This window comes from Myotis davidii, unplaced genomic scaffold (assembly GCF_000327345.1).
Source record: "Myotis davidii unplaced genomic scaffold, ASM32734v1 scaffold753, whole genome shotgun sequence".
Lineage (NCBI taxonomy): Eukaryota > Metazoa > Chordata > Mammalia > Chiroptera > Vespertilionidae > Myotis > Myotis davidii.
Genome location: NW_006286231.1, coordinates 1,859,316 through 1,881,053, shown reverse-complemented (window position 1 = coordinate 1,881,053; position 21,738 = coordinate 1,859,316). Strand labels below are relative to the sequence as shown.

The window sequence follows — 21,738 nt, the reverse complement described above, 5'->3', positions numbered from 1 at the left end:
GTGAAGAGTTGTGGAAAATTTCAGTAGATTAGAAAAATGCTTAAGTTGGTTTCAACCATAAGAAACAGCAGGAAGCTGGATCGTAAACACATACATGTTTGGGAGGAAGTGTAATGAGTGGATGAAATAAGTATAAAGTGAGAAAGATATAAAGTAGAGATGGCAGTAGACAAGTAGATGGAGGATGAATATAATGAAAAATATATTTTATTCTTTCATTGTTTCAGAATTGTGTTATATTAGGAAACTTTCCCATGATTTCTAACCCTTCAGATCTTTCTGGTGGTCTTATGTTCATCAAGTATGTGGTTTAAATGAAGTAAACAGCCAACAAGAGCTGAATGTGAAAGAAAATCACATTGGTTTTGAAATGAGCTCATTCATCTTTTCTCCTACTGGACCTTTTATTTTTCTCCCAAAACTTTCAGTAGTCGATTTGCTTAATTGAAGATAGGATAATGATTTCAAAAGTGTCTGTGTTGGTCTTACTATTCTAGTAGATAATCTTTTAATTTTTAATGTTTTTTATATTTTACTTTTTTTAGAGAGAGAGAGAGAATGGAAGGCAGAGAGGAGGGGAAAGAAGAGAGAGAGAGAAAGAGAAATTGAGAGAGATGAGAGAGATACATTGATTGGTTGCCTCCCTCACATGCCCTAACCTCAGCCAGGATCCAGCCTGCAACAGAAGTACTTGCCCTTGACCTGCAATTGAACCTGCCACCCTTTGGCTTGAGGGTCAACACCCTAACCACTGAGCAAACCAGGGAGGGCTAGATAATCTTTATTAAAAGTAAGTCTATCTTAGTTGAGGCTCACAGGCTATCTGCCTGACATTGTCTTTTAGTTCAAAGCTTTGATGGACAGCTTTTCAACTACTTGATATGGAAAACCTCAGAATTTCTTCTAAAATTAGGTAAATCTGAACATTTACTGGTGATATTCCTTTTCCTAATGCCTGAAAGCACTGTGTTTGAATGCCCCCCTTTTTCTGTAATGGACTATTTGTGTGTGCTATATCTCTTTCATTGTGTGTACATACATCCAAGTTATGTTAAGACAGTTGTTTCATGTTCTTCTGATCCATAGGTTTCCATGCACAGTTAGAGGAACTAGGGAACATTAGGATTTGACTTTATTTCCAGGCTGAGATGTTATTAGCTTACGATCTTGTAGTGTTTTATATGCATTTAGAGCTAATTTGATGTTGAAAGAGTAACTTAGAGGGACTTTAGAAATAATTTGTTTTAAACAACTGTTTTTGGAAATTGTGATACTGTTGCCTTTCCCAATTAAAAGAAAATAGATTTGTAATGTGCACAAGAGCAAAGGATCAAGTAGTATTTATAGCTTACCCTGCTACACAAGGCTCAGAAATGCAGTGAGTTTGAGGTTCTGTAAGGGACATGACACCTAAATATTTATTTTAATATTGGTATTTTAATTTTCAATCTATCTTTCTTAAATATTTGAGAAGTCACTTTTTAAATATATTTTATTGATTTTTTACAGAGGGGAAGGGAGAGAGATAGAGAGTCAGAAACATCGATGAGAGAGAAACATCGATTAGCTGCCTCCTGCATATCTACTGGGGATGTGCCCCCAACCCAGGTACATGCCCTTGACCGGAATCGAACCTAGGTCCCTTCAGTCTGCAGGCCGACGCTCTATCCACTGAGCCAAACCGGTTTCAGCGAGAAGTCACTTTTGTTATTAAGAGAAATGCATCGTCAAACAACTTTTCAAAGCTGTGTGTGTGTGTGTGTGTGTGTGTGTGTGTGTGTGTGTGTTACCAAAGTCTCTATGCTTTGTTTATGCTTTTGGATTTATGAGACATACCAGCAGATATAAGAGATTATTGATAATTTTTTTACATTCTTCTCTATTTTCCATCAATACTAATGTACAGCATTTTTATCATTTGTCCCCAAGGGTATGCTATTTTTTATGGAGATGGTTGCTATTTTCCTTGAATATTTGATGCAAGAATCACTTCTGAGAATTAGATTTAGATCAAGTAACTCAGCCTGTTTCTGTTTGTGCCTCTTGGGGAAAAGGCTTTAGACTTAGTGCTCCAACTAATTTTCCATCCAGTGCTGAAAAGGAAATGACCAAACAGATTGGGAATTAAGAGAAATTGTATATTGAAAATCCAAATCATCATGAGCAAATCCTTACAGACTTTGCTAAAAGGTGGTGAAAATTTCTCTTTTTGTAATGGTCTTGAACATTTTCTTTGAATGCATTTGGGCTTTGAAAATATGGTATAAAAATTGACAATTTATAGTGTGTTTAGCTTACCAACACTTTGTTTTTGTCCCAATCTTTTTTTTTTTAAATATACTTTTATTGATTTTTTTTTACAGAGAGGAAGGGACAGGGATAGAGAGTTAGAAACATCGATCAACTGCCTCCTGCACACTCCCCACTGGGGATATGCCCACAACCAAGGTACATGCCCTTGACTGGAATCGAACCTGGGACCCTTCGGTCCGCAGGCCGACGCTCTATCCACTGAGCCAAACCAGTCAGGGCTTGTCCCAATCTTTGATTTCAGAAAATAAACAGGCTTATTGAGGCTTAACATTTACTTACCAAAGTTCTGATTTTATTTGGGATGAAGAGAGTAGGGTGGGGATTTGCTATAACTGACCACCATCTTGATTTTGTGAGCTTTTTGTGAAAGAACAATAAGAAGTGACAAACCAGAGAGGCGCACTTTTCTGAGTCCAGTGCCTACCTCTGGACATATTTTTCTGGTTGCCTTGTTCCTGCTCTAATGAACTCTATGTATTAATTATTTTTGCAACTGGTATTAGTTAGCATAAGCTGCTTCAGCAAAGAGATCCCCAAGAAAAGATGCCTAAATAAGATGGGAGTGTGTTTCTATTTCACCTATAGGAGAGCATTCTAGAACAGAAGAGTAGACTTCTCTTCAAGTCATTTACCCACTCAAGTTTCCTTAACCTAATTACTCTTCATCATTCATATGTATGGTGGAAATTGGTTCATTAGCACCACATCCAAAGGAATAGGTAAGAGAGTATGTGGTGGGCAATCAGTATTCTTTCAAGGATGTGATGTGTAAGTTAGAAACATTACTTTCACTCACACTCTTTTGGAAAGAACAAGGTCACTAGCTGCAAGGGAGGCTGTGAAATATATTTCCTAGTCAGAGACTCATATTCTTTGTTAAAATTGGGCATGGAATAGGTTTATGGCTAAAATAAGGGAATAGAGAATGGATATTAGGGCTTTTAGTCATCTCAGCCACATAGAATAATAGAGATGTCAAAGCTCAGCAGTGTGTGCTCTAGCTGGTTTGGCTCAGTGGATAGAGCATCAGCTGGCAGACGGAAGGATCCCAGGTTCGATTCTGACCAAGGGCACATGCTCAGGTTGTGGACTCGATCCCCAGGAGCGGGTGTGCAGGAGGCAGCTGATCAATGATTCTCTCTCATCATTGATGTTTCTCTCTCTCTCTCTCCCTTCCTTTCAGAAATCAATAAAAAATATATATTAAAGCTGAGCAGTGTGCACTATAACCACCATTCTATCATTACTGCTCACTAAGTTGCAGAAATGGACAACTATCCTGCTCAAGTCTAACAATGCTTTAAAAAGCTCTAGATCTACTTGTAGATGGGACCTAGAATGAGTATTGCTACTTTAAGCTTAGTATTTTGGAGGAAGTCAGATTCCCCTACTCCCCTGTTGAAGTCCTAGCATGTCTGGTGCCTAAAGCTGCATGAGTTACGATAGAACTTGACAGAACTTGAGACACATGATCCACTCAGTGCTATGTTGTATTACGGAGCTCATCTCTATCATGCTAGCTTATTTGACTTTTCCCAATGCAATTATTGAACTTCTATTTTCTATTTATTGTGATAGCCACTGGGTTAGAAAGGGGTATGTTAACAAGATAAGAGAGAGTTCCTGGCCTAGAAGGGTACATAGTTTGGCACTCTTTTCCAAAGGGAAATAGGTATTTCTCGCAAAATGCACTCTGAGGCAATGAAGTTTTGGGAAACAACCCATAACTGAAATGTTACCATCCATTCATCATCTAACAGTATTTCCTCTGCCCATAGATTTTACACCAAGAAAAGCCTCTATACCACTGACTCCAGTCCAGTTCATACCTGAGGTCCTGATAATCCTTTCCATTTTGTGGTTTGTTTTCTAAATCCACAGCAGGCCTAAAATTGACCTCACAGATTTCTGGCTCATTCCCTTCCTTGTTGACTCCCTGTATGATCTCAGACATCTACTAGAGTAGACTGCATGGACTATGATGGAGGTAATGTCATCAAGGCTCAAAATGTAGTGTTGTTGTCTTTTTTTCTCTCTATGTTTGTCTTTTAGTTCCTGCAACCAGTACTTAGTAAAGATTTTCTATGGAATGGAGCCTTTGGTGTATAAAGCTGAGTAAGACTTGATTCTTGCTTTAGTTGTTTATCTCATAGTGGAAGAAACAGGTCTATTGGACAAATTACACTATTATGTGGTGGACTCATGAGTAAAGAAGTAAAGGAAAATAAGGTGCTATGGGAGTATAGAAGAAGGAGTGTCTAATGTTTGAGGGAGTTCAGGAAGGTCTTGGTGACATTTACAGTGGACCTTAAAGAAGGAAGGAATTCACCAAATAGAAAAAGTTGAGGCGGGGCATGGCAGAGTGGAGGTGGCCTCCTAGAGAGAGCATTGTATGCAAAGGTTTGAAGGTATGAAAGGTCATGGGGTGTTTTCTCCATCACACACACACACACAAAAGAAGAATCCATCACACATTATAAATTATGTTTTCTTTGCAAGAGAGGCATTGTTAAAACAAAACATTTTTAATTTGTAAGAACCTGAATCTGAACAGGACCACTCTCTCTTTGTCAGGGCATGAAGACAATTTGGTGAGGACCCTCTTGGGATATTCATGTCCTGGTTTTCTTAGCTCTAAAATAATCCACATTTCATTTGGGGAATATTTTTGTTGTTATTGTTAGTCACTGCCCTGTTTGGCAGCCCCAGGCAAAGGTAGCCAAGGAGTGGTGGGCCATTGTGAGTTATTCACATATTTATTGAAAGCTGTCTATATACAAGGCGCTGTGCTAGGCAGTGGGAATATAATAGTGATTCCTCTTTCCATAGAACTCACATTCTGGAAACAGATACTAATTCACCAGTCTCACTAGTGCGTGTTTATGGGGTGGAGGGAAGTGTCAGGTTCAAGCAAAGGGCTCAGAATAGACAGAGTTCAGTGATGGGAAGGAGTGTGATGTGCCCAAGAAGGCCAGGCTGGCTGTAGGGGAGAAGGTGAAAGGACAAAGATGCAAAATGAGAGATGCAACTGTTCTGTCACTACCATTTTGTACTTTGTTAACGTAAAAAAAAAAATTAAAATCTGTGAAGAATTTTTGTGAGTTTATTTGAGCCAAACTGTTGACATATGCCGGGAAGCAGAACCTCAACGAATTGAGATAGTGCTCCGGAGAATGGCAGGGTTCCATTTGTATTTATGCATTGCAATCAAAGGAGGAACATAGGTGGGTTACATGAAATTCATTGGTGATAGATTAAGGAGGAGGGATAAGCAAAGCAGGGAAACCCCTGGGATTGGATAAAAAGTAAAATGATGGACACATACTTAGGTGGGTGCAGGATCAATTAACATGATAATGAAGGACTTTGTAGTATCTGTCCTGGTGCCCAGAACATTTGGTTGTGCCCCAGGGGCTCCAGAAAAAGGGAAGTTACAAGTTACCCAGACATTTCAAGGGTATGTTATCTTAGAGGCAAAAAGGCAAATGGGCTCAGTAAGGATCAAAGTTGACCTTGTCAGTGAAGATACCGGCCTAGGACATAACTGCCCACCATAACTGCTTTTAGTTCAAGTTTAATTTCAGACCATCCTTTGTGGTGACTTTAGGTCTCTGAGTCTGCTAGGCTGCCACGCAGGCCTCCCCTGAGCTTGTCAGGTCAGCGTGTGGCCCCTTTCGTCCACAACTTCTTAATCCCTTCACCCATCCCCCTAACCCACTCCCATCTGGCAGCCATCAAAATGTTTTCTGAATCGTGGGTCGGGGAAGATAGAAGAGGGTAAAAGGGGATAAATGTTGATGGAAGGGGACTTGACTTGGGGTGGTGAACACACAATACAATATACAGATGATGTATTATAGAATTGTACACCTGAAACCTATATAATTTTATTAACCAATCTCACCCCAATAAATTCAATAAAAATATTCTCTGTCTCAATGAATCTGTTTCTGTTCTGCTTGTTTGTTTATTTGTAAATTTCAAATATAAGTGAAATCATCTGGCATTTGTCTTTGACTTATTTCACTCAACACAACAAATATAGCATAGGGAATATAGTCAATAATATTGTAATAACTGCATAAGGTATCAGATGGGCACTGGATTTATTGGGATGGTCACTTCATAAGTTATGTAAATGTCTAGCCACAGGGTTGTACACCTGAAATGAATGTAGTATTGTAGGTCAACTGTAATTGGGAAATAAAAAATTACTTAGAAAGAAAAACACCCAAACTAACAAAAAAGGAAGGGATATGAGAAGAGAAACGTTGAGACTGTGGCTAGACCATGGTAAAGATTTGGGTCTTTATCATAAGAGCAATGGGGAGCCTTCAAAGATGTCAGATGGGAGCTGGCACTGTCGGGTTTTTGGTTGGAGGTGGTACTAGGGACTCAGTAAGCATTTATGGATGTTTATTAGGTGACCTAATGCATCTGTCTGTAAACTGTGTGGTCAAATCAAAGAGGAAAACTCCCCCTAGGAAGGAAAAACATGAATTTCTACCTAAAAGCAGTAGCAAAATAAAATTTGACAAATTTTACATAAAAAACAAACTAAGCTGTTTACTCTTTGCAGCAAATTGGGAATCCTAGGAAGTGGTTTGCCCAAGGCCATGCAGTAAATTGGTGGCTGACTCATTTCTGCCCTGTTCATGAGTGAAACCCGTTCCTTCCTCCCCCATTTCCTGCTCCTCATCCCTGCTGAGGCTTTGCAGAAAAAGAACCAAATTTCTCTCCAACTCTCATAGGAGCTTCTCACAGTTGAGCGCTTTGTTTGCAGCCATCTCCTGGGTTCAGTTTCTGTCTTAGGGACATCCACTATTGCTAGCGCACCAGCCCTCAGTCGGCTTCCAGGCGCATGCAGTCATGTCTTGGTGATCTTCGAGTTCCCAGCCTCTAAAATAGTGCAGAGCAGTCAGCAATTGAAAGCTGTAATTGTTAAATTAGTGCTGAATGATGTATAGGCAGCAGGGCGGAGATCAGCTGGACCAGCCTCCTCAGTTCATTTTGGAAAAGAGTGGAAAATCAAGTTGTATAGCATTAATGAAAATTGTGGCTAGATGGAATGTTTTTGCCAAGAGACTGGCCTTTTTAAAAAACAACAACAAAAAAACACACCAAATTTCAAAAATCTAGAGATTACTGAGTAATCTGTCAATCACGGGAGGGATCTGTCATTTTCTGGCAAGTTGAATAGGCCATGGGAATTTTTTTGCCTTACCTACGCTCACTCTTTTATGAATTATGAAGTATTCTTTTTTCCTGGAGCCATCAAGAATAGCAGGGAGGTGGGGAAGCTAGTCCATATATTCATTCTTCTTTTGAATGCTTCTTTATCCCTGTTCATGTTTCTCTCTGTCTTTCTCACTCTCCTCTTGCCTCCTTGGTAAGAACCAATAGTAGCATGTGCTATAGGATTTTCATGGGGACATTTTCTTGGCAATGGTTTGTGGCAGGTTGGAGCAGTTCAGGAGTGGATGGTGGAGTGAGGAGTTCAGAATTGTAGTTTGGAAAAAAAAATTAGAAAATTGTAGTTTGACAAGAGACCAGGCCATTGGGAAAACCAGTGGGAGGTTGGGGCGGGGAGACCCAGGGCACACAGGGTTCAGCGGGGTGGCCTAAGGGTAGAGGTATTGTCAGGCCATGGTCGCCTGGGCTTGCACGCCAGCTTCAGCATAAGGAGTAATCAGCCTGGCCAGATGAAGCGGGTAGGTGACCGGGAGGAGGCTGGCACTGAGCTAAGTAGGGCAACAGGAGGCAGGATGCTGGTCTCAGCTCTGCTAGCTGAGACTGGGTCCCAGGTGGGGATTGAGAGGACCAGGCCAATATCAGGGGCAAGTACTAGGAATCTACCCCCAAGGCAAAAGGTACCAGGGCTTCAGGCTAGACCCAAAGATAAGAAGCAACTGATGTTGTGCAGCATTGAGCTTCTGCCAGGCACCGTTCTGAGCACTTTCTTTTATCAAGGCTTTTCATCTGCACACTAATCTTGGGCTAGTCCTCATTTTATAAATAAGGAAGTGAAGGCAGGGTAGCTTGCCAAGGGGTATCCAGCTGGGAAGTGACACAACAGGGATTTGTGGGTAGTCTGGCTCCAGATCACCTGCTCTTAACCACCCTGCTGCATAGTATTCCTGTTACACTGCCCCAGGAATACCATTCACACAAACTGCAGTGTGTGTGGGTCCTTGGAGCTGGGTGATGTAGGCGGTCCTGATTCCATACTACTTCCCTTAAAAAAGTGCCGATTCTTCTCTCTGCTTTCTAAGTATCAGGAAATTTCTATGTACATTTCATTTATTAACTCATTGCGTCCAGAGCTAATATTATTTCCATGTTACAGATGAGGCCCAGAGAGAATCAAGGACAGGCCTGCCTAGGTAGTGAGGTTTAAATTCCAACTCGGAGGACTACTAAAAGGGGAATCAATTGTCTGTAGTGCTTTGTTCTGTTTTGTTTTCATTCCTTTGTCTGCCCTGCCGCCGGCGCAGCAGGAAGGAAGCAGGTTACAATATCCATGCTTTCTAGAGGCATAGGAGTGAGTGGCTTAGCTCTTACAGAGCCAAAGAGGGAGAAAATAATGTAGCACACTGTGGTCACTTCACAAAATTCAAACAATAACAAAAAGCAACGTAGTGCCCATAGCTGAATTGGCAAGTAGAGGCTTTGGGCTTGTGTTCTAATTCATGGAGCCAATGAGAGTCCAAACCCCATCCCTTTTGTTTCTTCCCTGACCTCTCAGAGTCCTACTGTAGAACATATAACTACACTGGCCTAGAAGAGTTACATTCAGGAAAAACCTGGGTGGAAAATTGGATAGCAACATTTCTTTTAGCTTCCAAGTCTACACCGGTTGTCTTGATCATAGCTGTCTAAAACTCAGAGCTTACTCTTGGCTTTTCTCTTCCTCTTCTCCCCCTTTCCAAACAAATAGAAAAGAGATAGGCTTGTCCTTTACATTCCACTGTCAATCCCACGTGTTTGCTGTATGATAAAGCCCAGCCCAGGTAAGGGAGAGGAACTCCATGTCCTTAGGTTTGAAACCAACAAAAACTAACTCAAAGTAACGTTCCACTGAGATACAGAAGAGAGCTTTCCTGATTTGTTGAGAACCATACCATTTCCTCCGCTGAACTGAGCTCAGTTGAGGCATTTGTCAGCTTGCAAGAACAACCTCCCCACCAGAAATCATGTGGAATTTATGACAGAATCATACAAGCCATCCCCTGTCATAGGTCTTGTTTGACTTTGCGCTGTTGATCATCATGAGAGATGACTTGGAAGGAAGTGGGTGAGAAGCGTAGTCATCAAGCAGTTTCGAAATGGGAGGCAGCCTTTTCGGGGCTATGTGTGATTTTGGAGGCTCATCAGGCATGAGAGACAGGGAGTTAGTGGCAAACACCAACACACAGTGAGCAATAAGGTGTTCACCTTCTTGTTCTCATTGTAACCTCAGGTAGGCAAATTGGGCCATCCTCTCAACCAATTACTAACTGGAGGACTCTTAGAAGTCAAACTAAGAGGCTGCCAGTCCCCTGGTTACTTTTCACCTCTTGCTGCAGGTAAGTATGGTACTCCTGAAAGTGGACCCTTGGAACTTAGACCTGCTGGAATCCCAAGGCCCTTTGATCCCAAGCTGGTGGCTTGTGATCTGAAACAGGCCCAGAAAGCTCCCAGGGCCTCTCACTACTCCTGGGCCAGCTCTCAGTTCAGAGAATTTTGGGACCGAGATGGTCAAGTCCAATATCCTCCTGGAGTTTTGAGTTCATTTTCCTAGGAACTCCTCAGAGTTCCATTTGGGAATCCAGTGTGAGTCTCTCACTAGGGTTCCTCTGGGATCAGCCTGAGTAAGGATTTGAAATCTTTAGGTGACTTGCAGGTGCAGTGCTTATTCCGTGTAGATCCAAACCCTAGGGGCAGACTCCTCAATCTGTGAGTTGATTTTCAGTTGTCAGCTTGTGGGTGACCAAATGACTTGTGATTAGACAATTTTTTAGAATGAAAGGAGTGGTTTTAAAAAAGTGTTTTATTTTTTACCCACCAAAGTGACTTTCTCCTGATTTACCAAATTCCTCCTGGGAACAGGTCCACTGCTCCTCCTCCCTTATCTTGAAAACCCCATCAAGAAGGGAGTGGGAAGGAACATTCAACTGTAGAAAATTATGGCTTTGAATACAGCAATGTAACCATTCTGGGTATTAAAATGAGGGCTGGATTAGGTAACTCTGAGGTTCTCCTGCCTCTGACAATTTGTGATTCTGAGTCCAGCATTTTTCTAAGCTTCCGGGGAGCAGGTAGAGCCAGCCTGCCCCTGCTTCACATCTGTTCTTAGTGCTTGAGGGGTTGGATGCAGGGCTGCAGGGAGTAACCACAGGCTGCAGTGCTTGATCAAGTACCTTCTTCCTGACATCCCACCCTGAGTCAGACTCACTTACTGCATGCATTAGTCTATCACAAAATGAGCCCTATTCTTTAACAACTTCCTTCTAGACCCTCACATTAGCTGTAGGGAACACTTTGAGGCAGGGAAATTCAGGAGAGGACTTGAGTCATGGACAGTTTTCCCAGTAGGGAGCAGTTTCTCTCATCTGGGTGAATTATGGAAGTGGACAGCCTCTCTCCCCCACCCTAATTTAGATTTCTATTTAAAGATACTCAGGAAATATCTATACTCTCAATTAAGGCGGTAAAGAAATGATCTAGAAAATCTAAGGAGAAAAAAGACCTTCTTGCCTCAATTTTCTGTAGATTCTTGCTAAAATATCACAAGGCTATATAGTTAGAGAGTTAATTAAAATGACAGAATCAGATACAGGGATTTGAACTTACAAATGCTTTGGCCCAGTCCTCTTGGTTTATGGAGGGGAGAGCTGAGGATCAACCTGGTAAGTGACTTGCTCCAGGACACACAGTTGTCAACAGGTAGAGCTGACACTGGGCTTTCTTCTATGCTGTTCTGCCTATTGTACCCATTCTCTTCTGCCATTCTCCCTCTGTGTAGGCACAGATGGCATCCTCTATGAACCCTACCATTTGGGGGTTCTGAAGAACAGATGAGTCCCCTTGCCATTGTTTATATTTGAAAGTGACTGAGTACGAGTGCCGTTCCCAAGGTGTACAACTGTGATCGAAAGACATTACTAGTCAGTGCAGACCTGGAAGACCTGTGCTCTGCTCAACAATTGTAGCTCAGGTATGGCTTTTTGTGACTCAGGCTTGTTTCTTTAAGAGTGAGGCTTTTCAGAGATAGCGGCTGGGAGGACAGGCCTCATTTTCTAGGTCCAGGGCCAGACAGCTACTCCTGTGCTGAGCTCCCATGAACGACAGCCAAAGCCTTCCAGCTGACAAAGCAGGGTTGTCGTTGATAAGTGTTTATGTTGCACTTTAGATTTGCAAAGTTCTTTCTCTGAGTTACATCTAACCTCAATTTGGCAGGTGAAGAAACTAAAGTCCTTAATGTGGTGATTGGTCCAGAGTCATCCGACCAATCAGTGGTGAAGCTGATTCTGCACTCAGAGCCTCTGAGTTTCTGGGTCATTGCTTACCCTGATCAGTCATTCAGCTGCTCTAGATTGTGTTCTTTGCCCCTCACCAACTCCTTTTTGCCAAATGTTGCTGGCTTTTTCTAGAGCAGCAGTTCTCAACCTTGGCCGCACATTAGAATCACCTGGGAATCTTTTTGAAATCCTGATTTCTGGGCCTCATCCACCCGAAATTCTGTTTCTTTGTTACGAATGTTGTGGCCCCACCCCATAACAAAGAAACAGAATTTCCGGAGGATGAGGCCCAGAAATCAGGATTTCAAAAAGATTCCCAGGTGATTCTAATGTGCGGCCAAGGTTGAGAACCACTGTTCTAGAGTGAGCTCTAGAGCTCTCTTGTTTCAAAGCTACAGTACCTTATTGGTTGACCAGAAAGCTTTAAGTATGTAGCTGAGCTCTAGTGTGGGACCTGTCCTGGGTCAAACTTGGCTGCGGTGTGGTGGGAGTGGAGGGAGGGAGGAGAACTTCTCTGTTTGGGTTTTTGGGGAAAGATCAATGCTGTTTGAGGAGGATTAAAGGACTAAACATTGGACAGAGGATGAAAGACCTACGCTAAAATATTGGCTGTTACTTAAAGATGGTTTAAAAAAATTAAACTAAAGAGACATTAAAATTTTTGCATCTAAATAAAGACTTTTGAGAGCTTTTGGCTTTTTTTTTTCAAACTTCACTGGTTGGGTTACAGAGGTATTTTCTTGCCAGTGAGGCAGAGAATATTGAAAACTTTTCAGTGAGAATATTGAAAACTTTTACAGTTGAAAGTCCTACAAGAAATCTTACCATCTGCTTATCCTTTTTTTTTTTTTTTACCTTTTTGCTTTTTAAAAAATTTTAAGTGATTTATTGCCCGTTTGACTGAAATTGCATCTGTTAAGTACAGATGTTGCATGGAGATTAATATCTGTTTGCCTGTCTTTACACAATATTCTCTGGAAATAAAATCCCTCCTTTGCTCCCCTACCTCCCTCCAATTGTGAATTTAATTAAGAAGATGAGCACTAGTGTTCAGAGTACCCAATAGTCCGCCTTTCCAAACATTCCACGCAGCCTTTTCGATATTGACAAGTGTGCGTTGCAGAGCCACACAGTGCAGGCGAAACAGGAAGCAGCTCTTTGCTGGGGAGGATGCTCCAGTCACCCTCCACTCTCCCAGGGAACGCTCTTCAGCTGACTGAAGCAGGCGAGCCGAGCCAATCAGAGGCCACTTTCCTAGCTCAGTCACCAGTCTGTGGTTGAGGAAGGGTTTTGCTTTTCTATGCTCTGTATTGGGAAGGCAGATAAAATGCCAGGTCTGAACTGCCTCTGGGGATAAGCTCACCCCGTGTGATGTGAATGAATAGCATCTTGCCTGGTAAAGCCACAGGAATTGATAAGGCAGGCGCAGTCCTTCACCCAGGCCTTTTCTATCTTTTAGCTCTAGCTGTGGCTTCTGTGGCAGTTTTGTTTTTGCCTTGAAAGAGGTGCTCTGGATTATCAGACCTCCATGTATGACAATTTGTACCTGCATGGCATTGAAGACTCGGAGGCTGTAAGTATTTTCATAGATAGCTGATTCCCTCTCCCCTCCTCTCCCTCCTCCCACTGAACTCCCCCCTCCCCCATTTCTTAGGCAACGCAGGGAACATGGAGCTGAAAGCTCACATCTTTCGGGTTCTTGCTGGCTGCGCTGTCAATGTTCTCTGTATAGTTTAGAGTTGACGGAAATGATTCTTCATTATATAATTCCTTCTCAGGCAGAAAAGAAGTTAGGGTGATAGCAAAGGCATCTACGAGTGTACGCTGTTTGGATTTGTACATTTCTTGGTCCACGTCTGATCTCACCAGGGGTAACTGCTCCTTGTAGACGGGCTTAAACTCTGCGGAAAGTGCCTCTGTTTTCCAATAGCAGGGTTCATAGGAAAGGCTCATTCATTATGTCATCCACATTGTTTATTGAGCAAGCATGAATGGAAGTTCCTCAGCGGTAGCTGTATTGTGTGCTTTCTGGCCAAACAAGTGGTGCAGATCTGCTGCTTCTTTGTTAAGGAAATCAGATGCAAGGCAGGAGTCATACAACACCCAGCGCGGAGGCAGAGGGTAGTGTTCCTGTGCTCTGCCCTGGAAGACCCACGGATGCTCACGTGTGTTTTGGCTTAGAAAACTGGGCTCCTTTCCCTCCACAGGTCAGGCTCATGCAGTCTATTAAAATCAGGAGGGAAATGCTTTTCTAAAATCCCTAAAATCATACCATCAGAATGCTAGCTTTGGAATGTAGGGTAAAGCTGATTACTGAGTATTTCTTTCACTGTTGCTAGTGGCCGTTGTTTATTTTTAATCAATTATACAGAAAGCTGGCCCCGTGAAATGATTCCAGGTGGCTAATGGGACCTGCTCTGGGGAGTCTGGATTGTAACTGAGTGCAGTGCCGTGCATGTTGCTACCTTTGAGACAGGGATGTGTTATATAAGGTTCTCAGGCTCAACCACCAAATAAACAGATTATAACAACAACAACAAAAAACTCCTATGATATACGTCAATGCAGACGTATGTATCAAATGTTGTGCAATCCGTGAAAGATGGCAATTCTCCGTTCTGATGAGGCATTCCATCTCTCCTGCCTGTCTGCGTGTTAGCTCTAACTCTAACTCTGTTTCTGCAAAGTCTCTCTGCGTGTTGTCCAACATGCTTGTCAATGAGCAGGCTGTCAGTTTACTGCAAGGGACCATGGCCTGAAGCAGTGGTGGCTGAAATAGACAAGGTCCACCCTTGCGGGTGGGAGAATGGAAAACGCAACTCCAGGAGTTTAGAGAGCCAGCTTCCCCGGCCGTGTTCTTCAGGAGGCCTAATGATTCCTCATGCCCCTTCCTTCCACACGGAGTTATGACACAGGTGATGTCCTGCTGCACTATAACTTTTTATTTTCGACCATTGCGCGCTGCATTGCACGTAAGTGGATTGGTTGGAGTTCTTTTAGAATAACTGGTTATTTTAGAAGCCAGCTGCTATGAGCAGAGTCGGCTAGGAACTAAAGTATCCAGCACCTCATTCTCCAGGACTGTGTGAATTTCTGACGCACTGGTTCAGAGGGGAGCCATTATAAGTAGGAAAACATTTTTCTCCTTGTGGTCCAGCCTCATGGGGTGGCCCAGCTTCTCTGTAGGATGGGCAGTGAAGAGCACAGGACTTGACTCAGTGGCAGCAACTGATGGTAGTCGTGCTAGGGACCGCAGTGCTGTGTTTCCAGTGACTCAGTGGCGGGCCTGCAGGCTGAGGTCCTCCGAGCTGCGCACATCAGCAAGGTTGAGGCAGGCAGGAACCCCGAGGAATGAAGCAAGGCGTCTGGCTGCTCCTCCATTGAAAGCATGGGAGTCTCTCGGAAGGGAGGGATGGAAAGTGTGTCAGGCACACGAGAGGGGAAGGCAGAGGTGCTCGGAAGGGTGAACTGACTCTCAATGCTTATTTAAGTTTATTTGTTTTTATAAGGACGAATAATGTGATGTGTTACCCAAGATGGTGTGAACAAAGCTTCAAGCCAATGGAGAAGACTAGGCCTAAATAGCTGACCTGGTGAAGTGACAAATAAAGCCACACCTGGAGAGCCGCATCCTCAGCAGTCTTTCTCAGTGCCAATGCATTTATGGCTGTAAGTGTGGGGTCTGCCCAGGTGGAAGCAGAGCTCTCGGCACAGGTCTGGTAGACAGGTGTGGAGAGGCTTTCTCAGAGGGCCAGCTGCAGCCCGAGAATACACAGGCACTAAAAGCTGAGTATGGCACTTTCCTCAGAGGGTTGGGGAGACATCACATATATCCTACCACCACGTGCTGTTGAAATGTCTTTATGGGATGTGTGGGGTTTAACATGTGACAAGTGATGACATTTAGTGTGTTTACGTAGGTCATCTTGCCTAGGGACTATTGTATTCTGAATAAGAATAAACCAATATTATCCACTGTTAACACCTTACACCCCCACAGTACAAGAAAGATCTGGGGACAGTGATGTGAGGTTTTTCTCAAGAGTCTGGTCCAGAGGTAGATATTATGCTCCCTATAGCCTAGATTTTTGCTTGTAACCTTTGCATTTCATGAACTGTATACATAAAGAGAGGGGAACAAGAGCCATGCTGGATGGAACACACTTGAGTCTGGGCATTTTAGATTCTTTGATTCTGTGGAGCCTTTTGAAGATGTCCATTGACTTCTGCTCTGGTTTCCAGGAAGGTGGATACATGTCAGCATTATTCAGAATTATCAGGAAGTATATAAGATCCTTCTGGGCCCCATAGCAAGGTCCTATATGTGGACAAGAGATTTCATGCGTTACATTACTCCTTCTGTTACCTTGACGTGGACAATGGCGTGTGTGCTGCTGAATGAGTCTGTATCAAGACCAGGCAGTCACAGTTGATCATGCACCCAGAATCTCACTACCTTGTCTTCTGGGAGGGTTGCCCATTCCACTTCCACCGCCCACGCTGGGTCTTCACACAGGTCTTGGTGGCCAAGATGCTTTTCACTGACTGAGCCCCCAGAATTCATCACCTACGTTTTATTTGAGTCATATTAGATTTTGATAGGTCTGCTCCTTGGTATACATGTTTTATAAATGGTTTCACTGTGCATCTTGACATTTATGGAATCATTATCAGAATGGACTTCTTTTTTTTTTTCATTCAGTAGATTTATTACACAAACAATAGGAGGGATGTTCTTAGAGGGATAAATGGAAAAGGCAGATCAGTAGGAAAAGTTACCTAACTCCTCCCAGACACAATCACACATAACATATTGCTATATATCCTTTCAGATTCTCCATGCACATGTATGTAAACATGTCACTGCATTTCTGTGAAATGTTGTTTTCACTTAATAAAATAGTGAGCACCCTAGTACTAGACTGGCCTGCCCGGGAGATGCTTTGCAATATTTAAAGCTCCTACATGGACTTTCTGGGATTTTGAGCGATTTAAATGAAATACAGATTCTTAGAGTATTTTGTAAAGTGAAGCCAAGGTTATCTACACATAGAATTGGTAGTTGATTTCTCCGTTACAATTGCTTCCACTTCCAAATGCTTAAATTCTAAAGTACTAGTATTTGGAGGGAAAATTCTGGTCAATTTCAGTGAAAAAAGATGGACAGTTCATAATTCAGGGCTTTTGCTAGAGAAGAAAATACATTTTCAGGTGTCTTCAATCCTAGAAAAGGAACCATAATGTATTAAACTGTTAGAAATCTTATAGATATAAAAGTTAAAGTGAAGCTGAAACCGGTTTGGCTCAGTGGACAGAGCGTCGGCCTGCGGACTGGGGGGTTCCAGGTTCGATTCCGGTTAAGGGCATGTACCTGGGTTGCGGGCACATCCCCAGTGGGAGATGTGCAGGAGGCAGCTGATCGATGTTTCTCTCTCATCGATGTTTCCAACTCTCTATCTCTCTCCCTTCCTCTCTGTAAAAAATCAATAAAATATATTTAAAAAAGAAGTTAAAGTGAAGAAAAATTTTATCAACTATGGCATGTATATATATATATATATAAAAGCACATATTTAAATTTATATGCAACTATACATTATTTTAAGGATAAATATATATGTGAATTATTGAAACTACTTATTTTCTATAAGCAGTGTGCCTATTTGTTTGCCTAAATGTCTGTGAGCTCACAGGCATGTGCACAGTATACACCCTTGTACATTCACACACATTCATACATGGGCAGGCTCCATGCTTTGCTAATTGATAGTTAATACTAAGTGGAGATTTCTGCCATGGAGATTTTGGAGAAGGAAAATTAACTGCTTTTCACATAAAGAAAGATACCCAAGAGGGTTGAAAGGCAAAACATTCACAGGAGAATAAAGGCTTGCTACTTTCAAAGCTACAATAAAGTCATTTTAAATACGGAGATATGTTCTTGTGTGTGCTAGGGAGGAGGATGAGCTACAAACAGAAGGCTCTGTTTAGGGCCCTTCAGAAAAACACTTAGGGATAGTAAGGATTCGATTTCTCTTGGAAACGAGAAATTTTTATAGTCTATCAGAGGGTGAGAGTCTTTTTGGCCTATTTCTAGGGAATGAGGCCTGTCCTGTAAAAGAAGCCAAGGTCTGGGTGTTGGCATCTCAGGCCAGAGAGGAAAACCAAATGCTGCTTGTGGTTTGTGTAGGAGAGTTGACTGAGAAAATCAACTTGTTTTACTCAGCTGAGTGATTTTTATTTTTATATATTTTATTGATTTTTTACAGAGGGGAAGGGAGAAGGATAGAGAGTTAGAAACATTGATGAGAGAGAAACATTGATCAGCTGCCTCCTGCACACTCCCTACTGGGGGTGTGCCCGCAACCAAGGTACATGCCCTTGACTGGAATCGAACCTGGGACCCTTGAGTCTGCCGGCTGATGCTCTATCCACTGAGCCAAATTGGTTAGGGCTCAGCTGAGTGATTTTGGTGTTTGTCCAGAGTCTGAATAAATGATGAACAGAAACTTCTCTTCGATTCATCAATTCTTAGAAATGATGGTTTTCTAAAATATACATTGAAGTGATTTCTAGATGTAATTGTCATAGAGTGAAATTCCTTAAATCTGATCAGAACCCATGCATTCGCCTCTCCAAATTCATCAGTCTTGCCACTTTTGTGGTAATTCCCATTTTCAGGTGACAGAGGGAAGTATTAGGTTCAATCCCGCCTTTCCTCAGGGCTTTCCGGATCTCCTTTCCTGCTGGTGTTCTTTTTTCTGTGAGACTACGATGTCAATCAGGATTTTAGAATATGGCCTGTGAGTCCGTAGGTCAGGTCCTATGACTCAGTGAGCATTACATTATTCTGTGGTACAAGATGTTCTGTAGGAAGGTCAGCAATAACTATAAAAAAGCGCTTTAAAGGGCGAAGGTGGGAAGGTCTCTCATTAGCTTAGTCCTTTCTTGTTTATCATAGTTCAGCTTGAATCTTATTTCTACATATTGGTGCTAGTTACTCTGTGCACTTTCTCCTTGTAATATCCCTTACTTAGGTAAACTAAGCCACCTGAGGAGGACAAGGAGACATAACTGGATTGGTTATCACTTTTTGTTCTCTCTTTTCCCTCTCCCACTAGTCCTTTACAATAATTATTAAGCCGTCAGCTCAGATATTCATGAAGCTACAATAAAAATTATACCAAGAAGTTCAGGATAATTACTTAAAACTATTAGGGTTGAAAAAGAAAATTGAGAAGTTTGAACAGATTTTAAATCAGCATATGAAAATCACATTTCCTATTTGCTCTTAAAGTCCAATAATCTATATATATAAAGAGGCAACATGCAAATTAGCCGGGACACCATAACAGTCACGACTGGTCAGGAGGAGGCTGCGCGAACAGGTGAGGCCCAGAGCAGAGACAGAGCAGCGATGGGGGACCTGCCCAAGCTGCCACGGCTGAGGGTAGGCCCAGAGAGGAGAGGGCAGGCTCGCCCGCAGCCGCCGTGGCTGAGGGCAGGCCCTCGCCGGCAGTCCCACCTCTGCGCATGAGCTGCAGAGGTAACACCTTTTCTGACCGCTCATTGGCTCAGCTCCCTGTATGCCGCTCACAGTATTCTTGGTAACTTGCCTAATAAGAATCCAAGAAAGTGATCTAGGATTTTTCTACCTCACTCCTGGAGGAAGAAACAAAAGTCCACTGCTGGAGGGTCTAAGAAATGTCATATTCTGCCCTAGATGGTTTGGCTCAGTGGATAGAGCCTCGGCCTGACAACCATAGGGTCTGGGTTTGATTCTGATCAAGGGCATGTACCTAGGTTTCAAGCTCCTCCCTGTCCGGGCCCAGGTCAGGGCTCATACAGGAGGCAACCAATTAAAGTGTCCCTCTCACATTGATGTTTCTTTCTGTCTTTCCCTCTCTCTTCCATGCTCTCTAAAAATCAATGGAAAAATATCCTCAGGTGAGGATAAAAAAGAAAGAAATGTTATATCCTATGAAAGAGACATCTTGAAAATGCCTAAAATAAGTTGTCATTTTTTTCGTGGTGAAGGGACTGGAGTCCATGTTGATGAAAACACCTTGGCGGCTGCAGCAGCCGGCAGTGGCAGCAGCAGCGGGGGGGATGGGGGTGGTGCCTTCCCCTGATCAGTCAGGTTGCCTCCTGCAGAGGGAGGCCATCAGTAGGACATCCCCTGAAGGCTCCCGGACGCTGCACCTAGGGATTGGGCCTGCCCTCTGCCACCCGGGAGCAGGCCTAAGCCAGCAGGGCGTTATCTCCCGAAGGCTCCCGGACTGTGAGAGGAGGCAGGCTGGGCTGAGGGACCCCCCCAACCCCCACCCCAGTGCACGAATTGCATGCACCAGGCCCCTAGTAATATATAATAGAAAAAAGATTCCTTTCCTAATAGTAATGAAAATTGTAAATTACTTAAAAGGCAATCGAATAAGAAATGTGCAATATCTATAAGACAAATAAAGTAAGTCAAAAAAGAAAATTATACTAAGAAAGCTGTATAGATATGAACTCTGTGTTCTGATCTAAACCAGGTTGATTAGGTGCCTCTCATGTGTTTGCAGCAGGCCATGTGGACTTTAAAAACGGCAACAACTCTAAACTGCCCCACTGGCAAAGCCATGTGGTGTAGATGCAGGTGACCTCCCTTACTGAGGACGGGGACTAGCAGGCCGCTGCTTAGTGTGTAAACATCAGGTAGTTTGCAGTTTCATATAAAATAATGGCAAGCGAATTGGGGTTGTGGATTTTTGTGCCGTGGACTTTGACCTTTCTAAGACTTTGAGGGGAGTGAGTCTGAGATAAAACTGTGTGGCCATTGTTACAGCACCTATGGGTATGCCAAAAGGAAGATACCGCACCTGATCATCTTTGAGATCTAAATAAACCAATACTTGTTCTTACTTTACATTTATGTATTCTTTTAAAACATAATTGTGTAGTTTTAATAATAAATATTTTTCTCTCATCTTAAATTGTGCCATAATATCAGTACTTCCCGCATCCTTTTTTCTTCCTGTTGCATCTGTTCTCAGAGATATTGAAAAGTCTTAAATTTAAAATAGGACGTTTTGAATTTGCTTCTAGTCTTTCTGTTCAGAGGACATGACCTAAGGGATACATCCTAACGTGAATGTTGAAAACTCTCAGTTATTTAGGAGTTTGATTGTATAGTTTGTGAATCACTTAGTGTTCTTATTTTGCCTTCTTAAAAATCCTATTTCTCTTTACTGTTCTGCTTCTTTGTAGCTTGAGCATCCTATAGGAAAAAGATTCTGACTTTTAATGTTATTACTCTATTAGCAAATTTGTTGAAAAATTTGGTGAGTGATAAGGTGTTTCTCATTTTTTCTTAACCTCCATAAAATTTCTCTTATACTGGGTGTGTCTATCAACCAGGAAAATGTCATTTATTTTTTGTACTTTGTGTTATGAAACAGTAATGTAGTGTAACAGTGTTATGATTAAAAGCAAAGACTCAGTGCAAGCTTGCTAGAGATTAAGCCTGGCTCCCCACTTCCTACCTGGTAGCCCTGGGTACATTTCTTAAATTTTCTGTGCCTTGGTTTCCATATCACACTGAAGTGTCAATGATAATGGAACCTACATTTTTGGTGGTTTGGAAGGTTAAATTAGTTAACACGTATAAAGCCCTTAAAATAAATAAGTGTTTACTGCTATTATTATACATATAATGAATATACTTATACTTTGGTGACTAAACCTGCTCTGCAGGTTTTGATGTTTCCTCCAAATTCTTTGGTTTATTTTCAGAGCACTTGCATGATTTTTGACAGTGATTTCTAAAAAATATTATAGATGCTGACAAGTAAAAGAACCCACTAATCTTCTAAGGCCTTGTGAATAGTCTGTTGAATTTTGTTTCAGAAAGGACCAGTGGAGTATAATTTAAAGAAAGATAGGA

At 42.3% G+C, this 21,738-nt stretch overlaps 1 protein-coding gene across 3 annotated transcripts in view; it reads left to right on the top strand.

The window, feature by feature from the left end:
* CACNB4 (calcium voltage-gated channel auxiliary subunit beta 4) overlaps positions 1–21,738 on the top strand; it is a 234,706-nt gene that overhangs the window by 98,376 nt on the left and 114,592 nt on the right. Inside the window, exons 1-2 of one of the 3 annotated variants that reach the window (XM_006757381.2) lie at positions 13,047–13,386; positions 15,323–15,482. The exons of 1 other annotated variant lie outside the window; for it this stretch is intronic. In XM_006757381.2, the coding sequence (XP_006757444.1) occupies positions 15,477–15,482 (6 nt within the window). In that variant the 5' untranslated portion in view covers positions 13,047–13,386; positions 15,323–15,476. Of the gene's footprint in view, positions 1–13,046; positions 13,387–15,322; positions 15,483–21,738 lie in introns of those variants that run through there. One more of the 3 variants, XM_006757380.2, reaches the window with a different exon arrangement.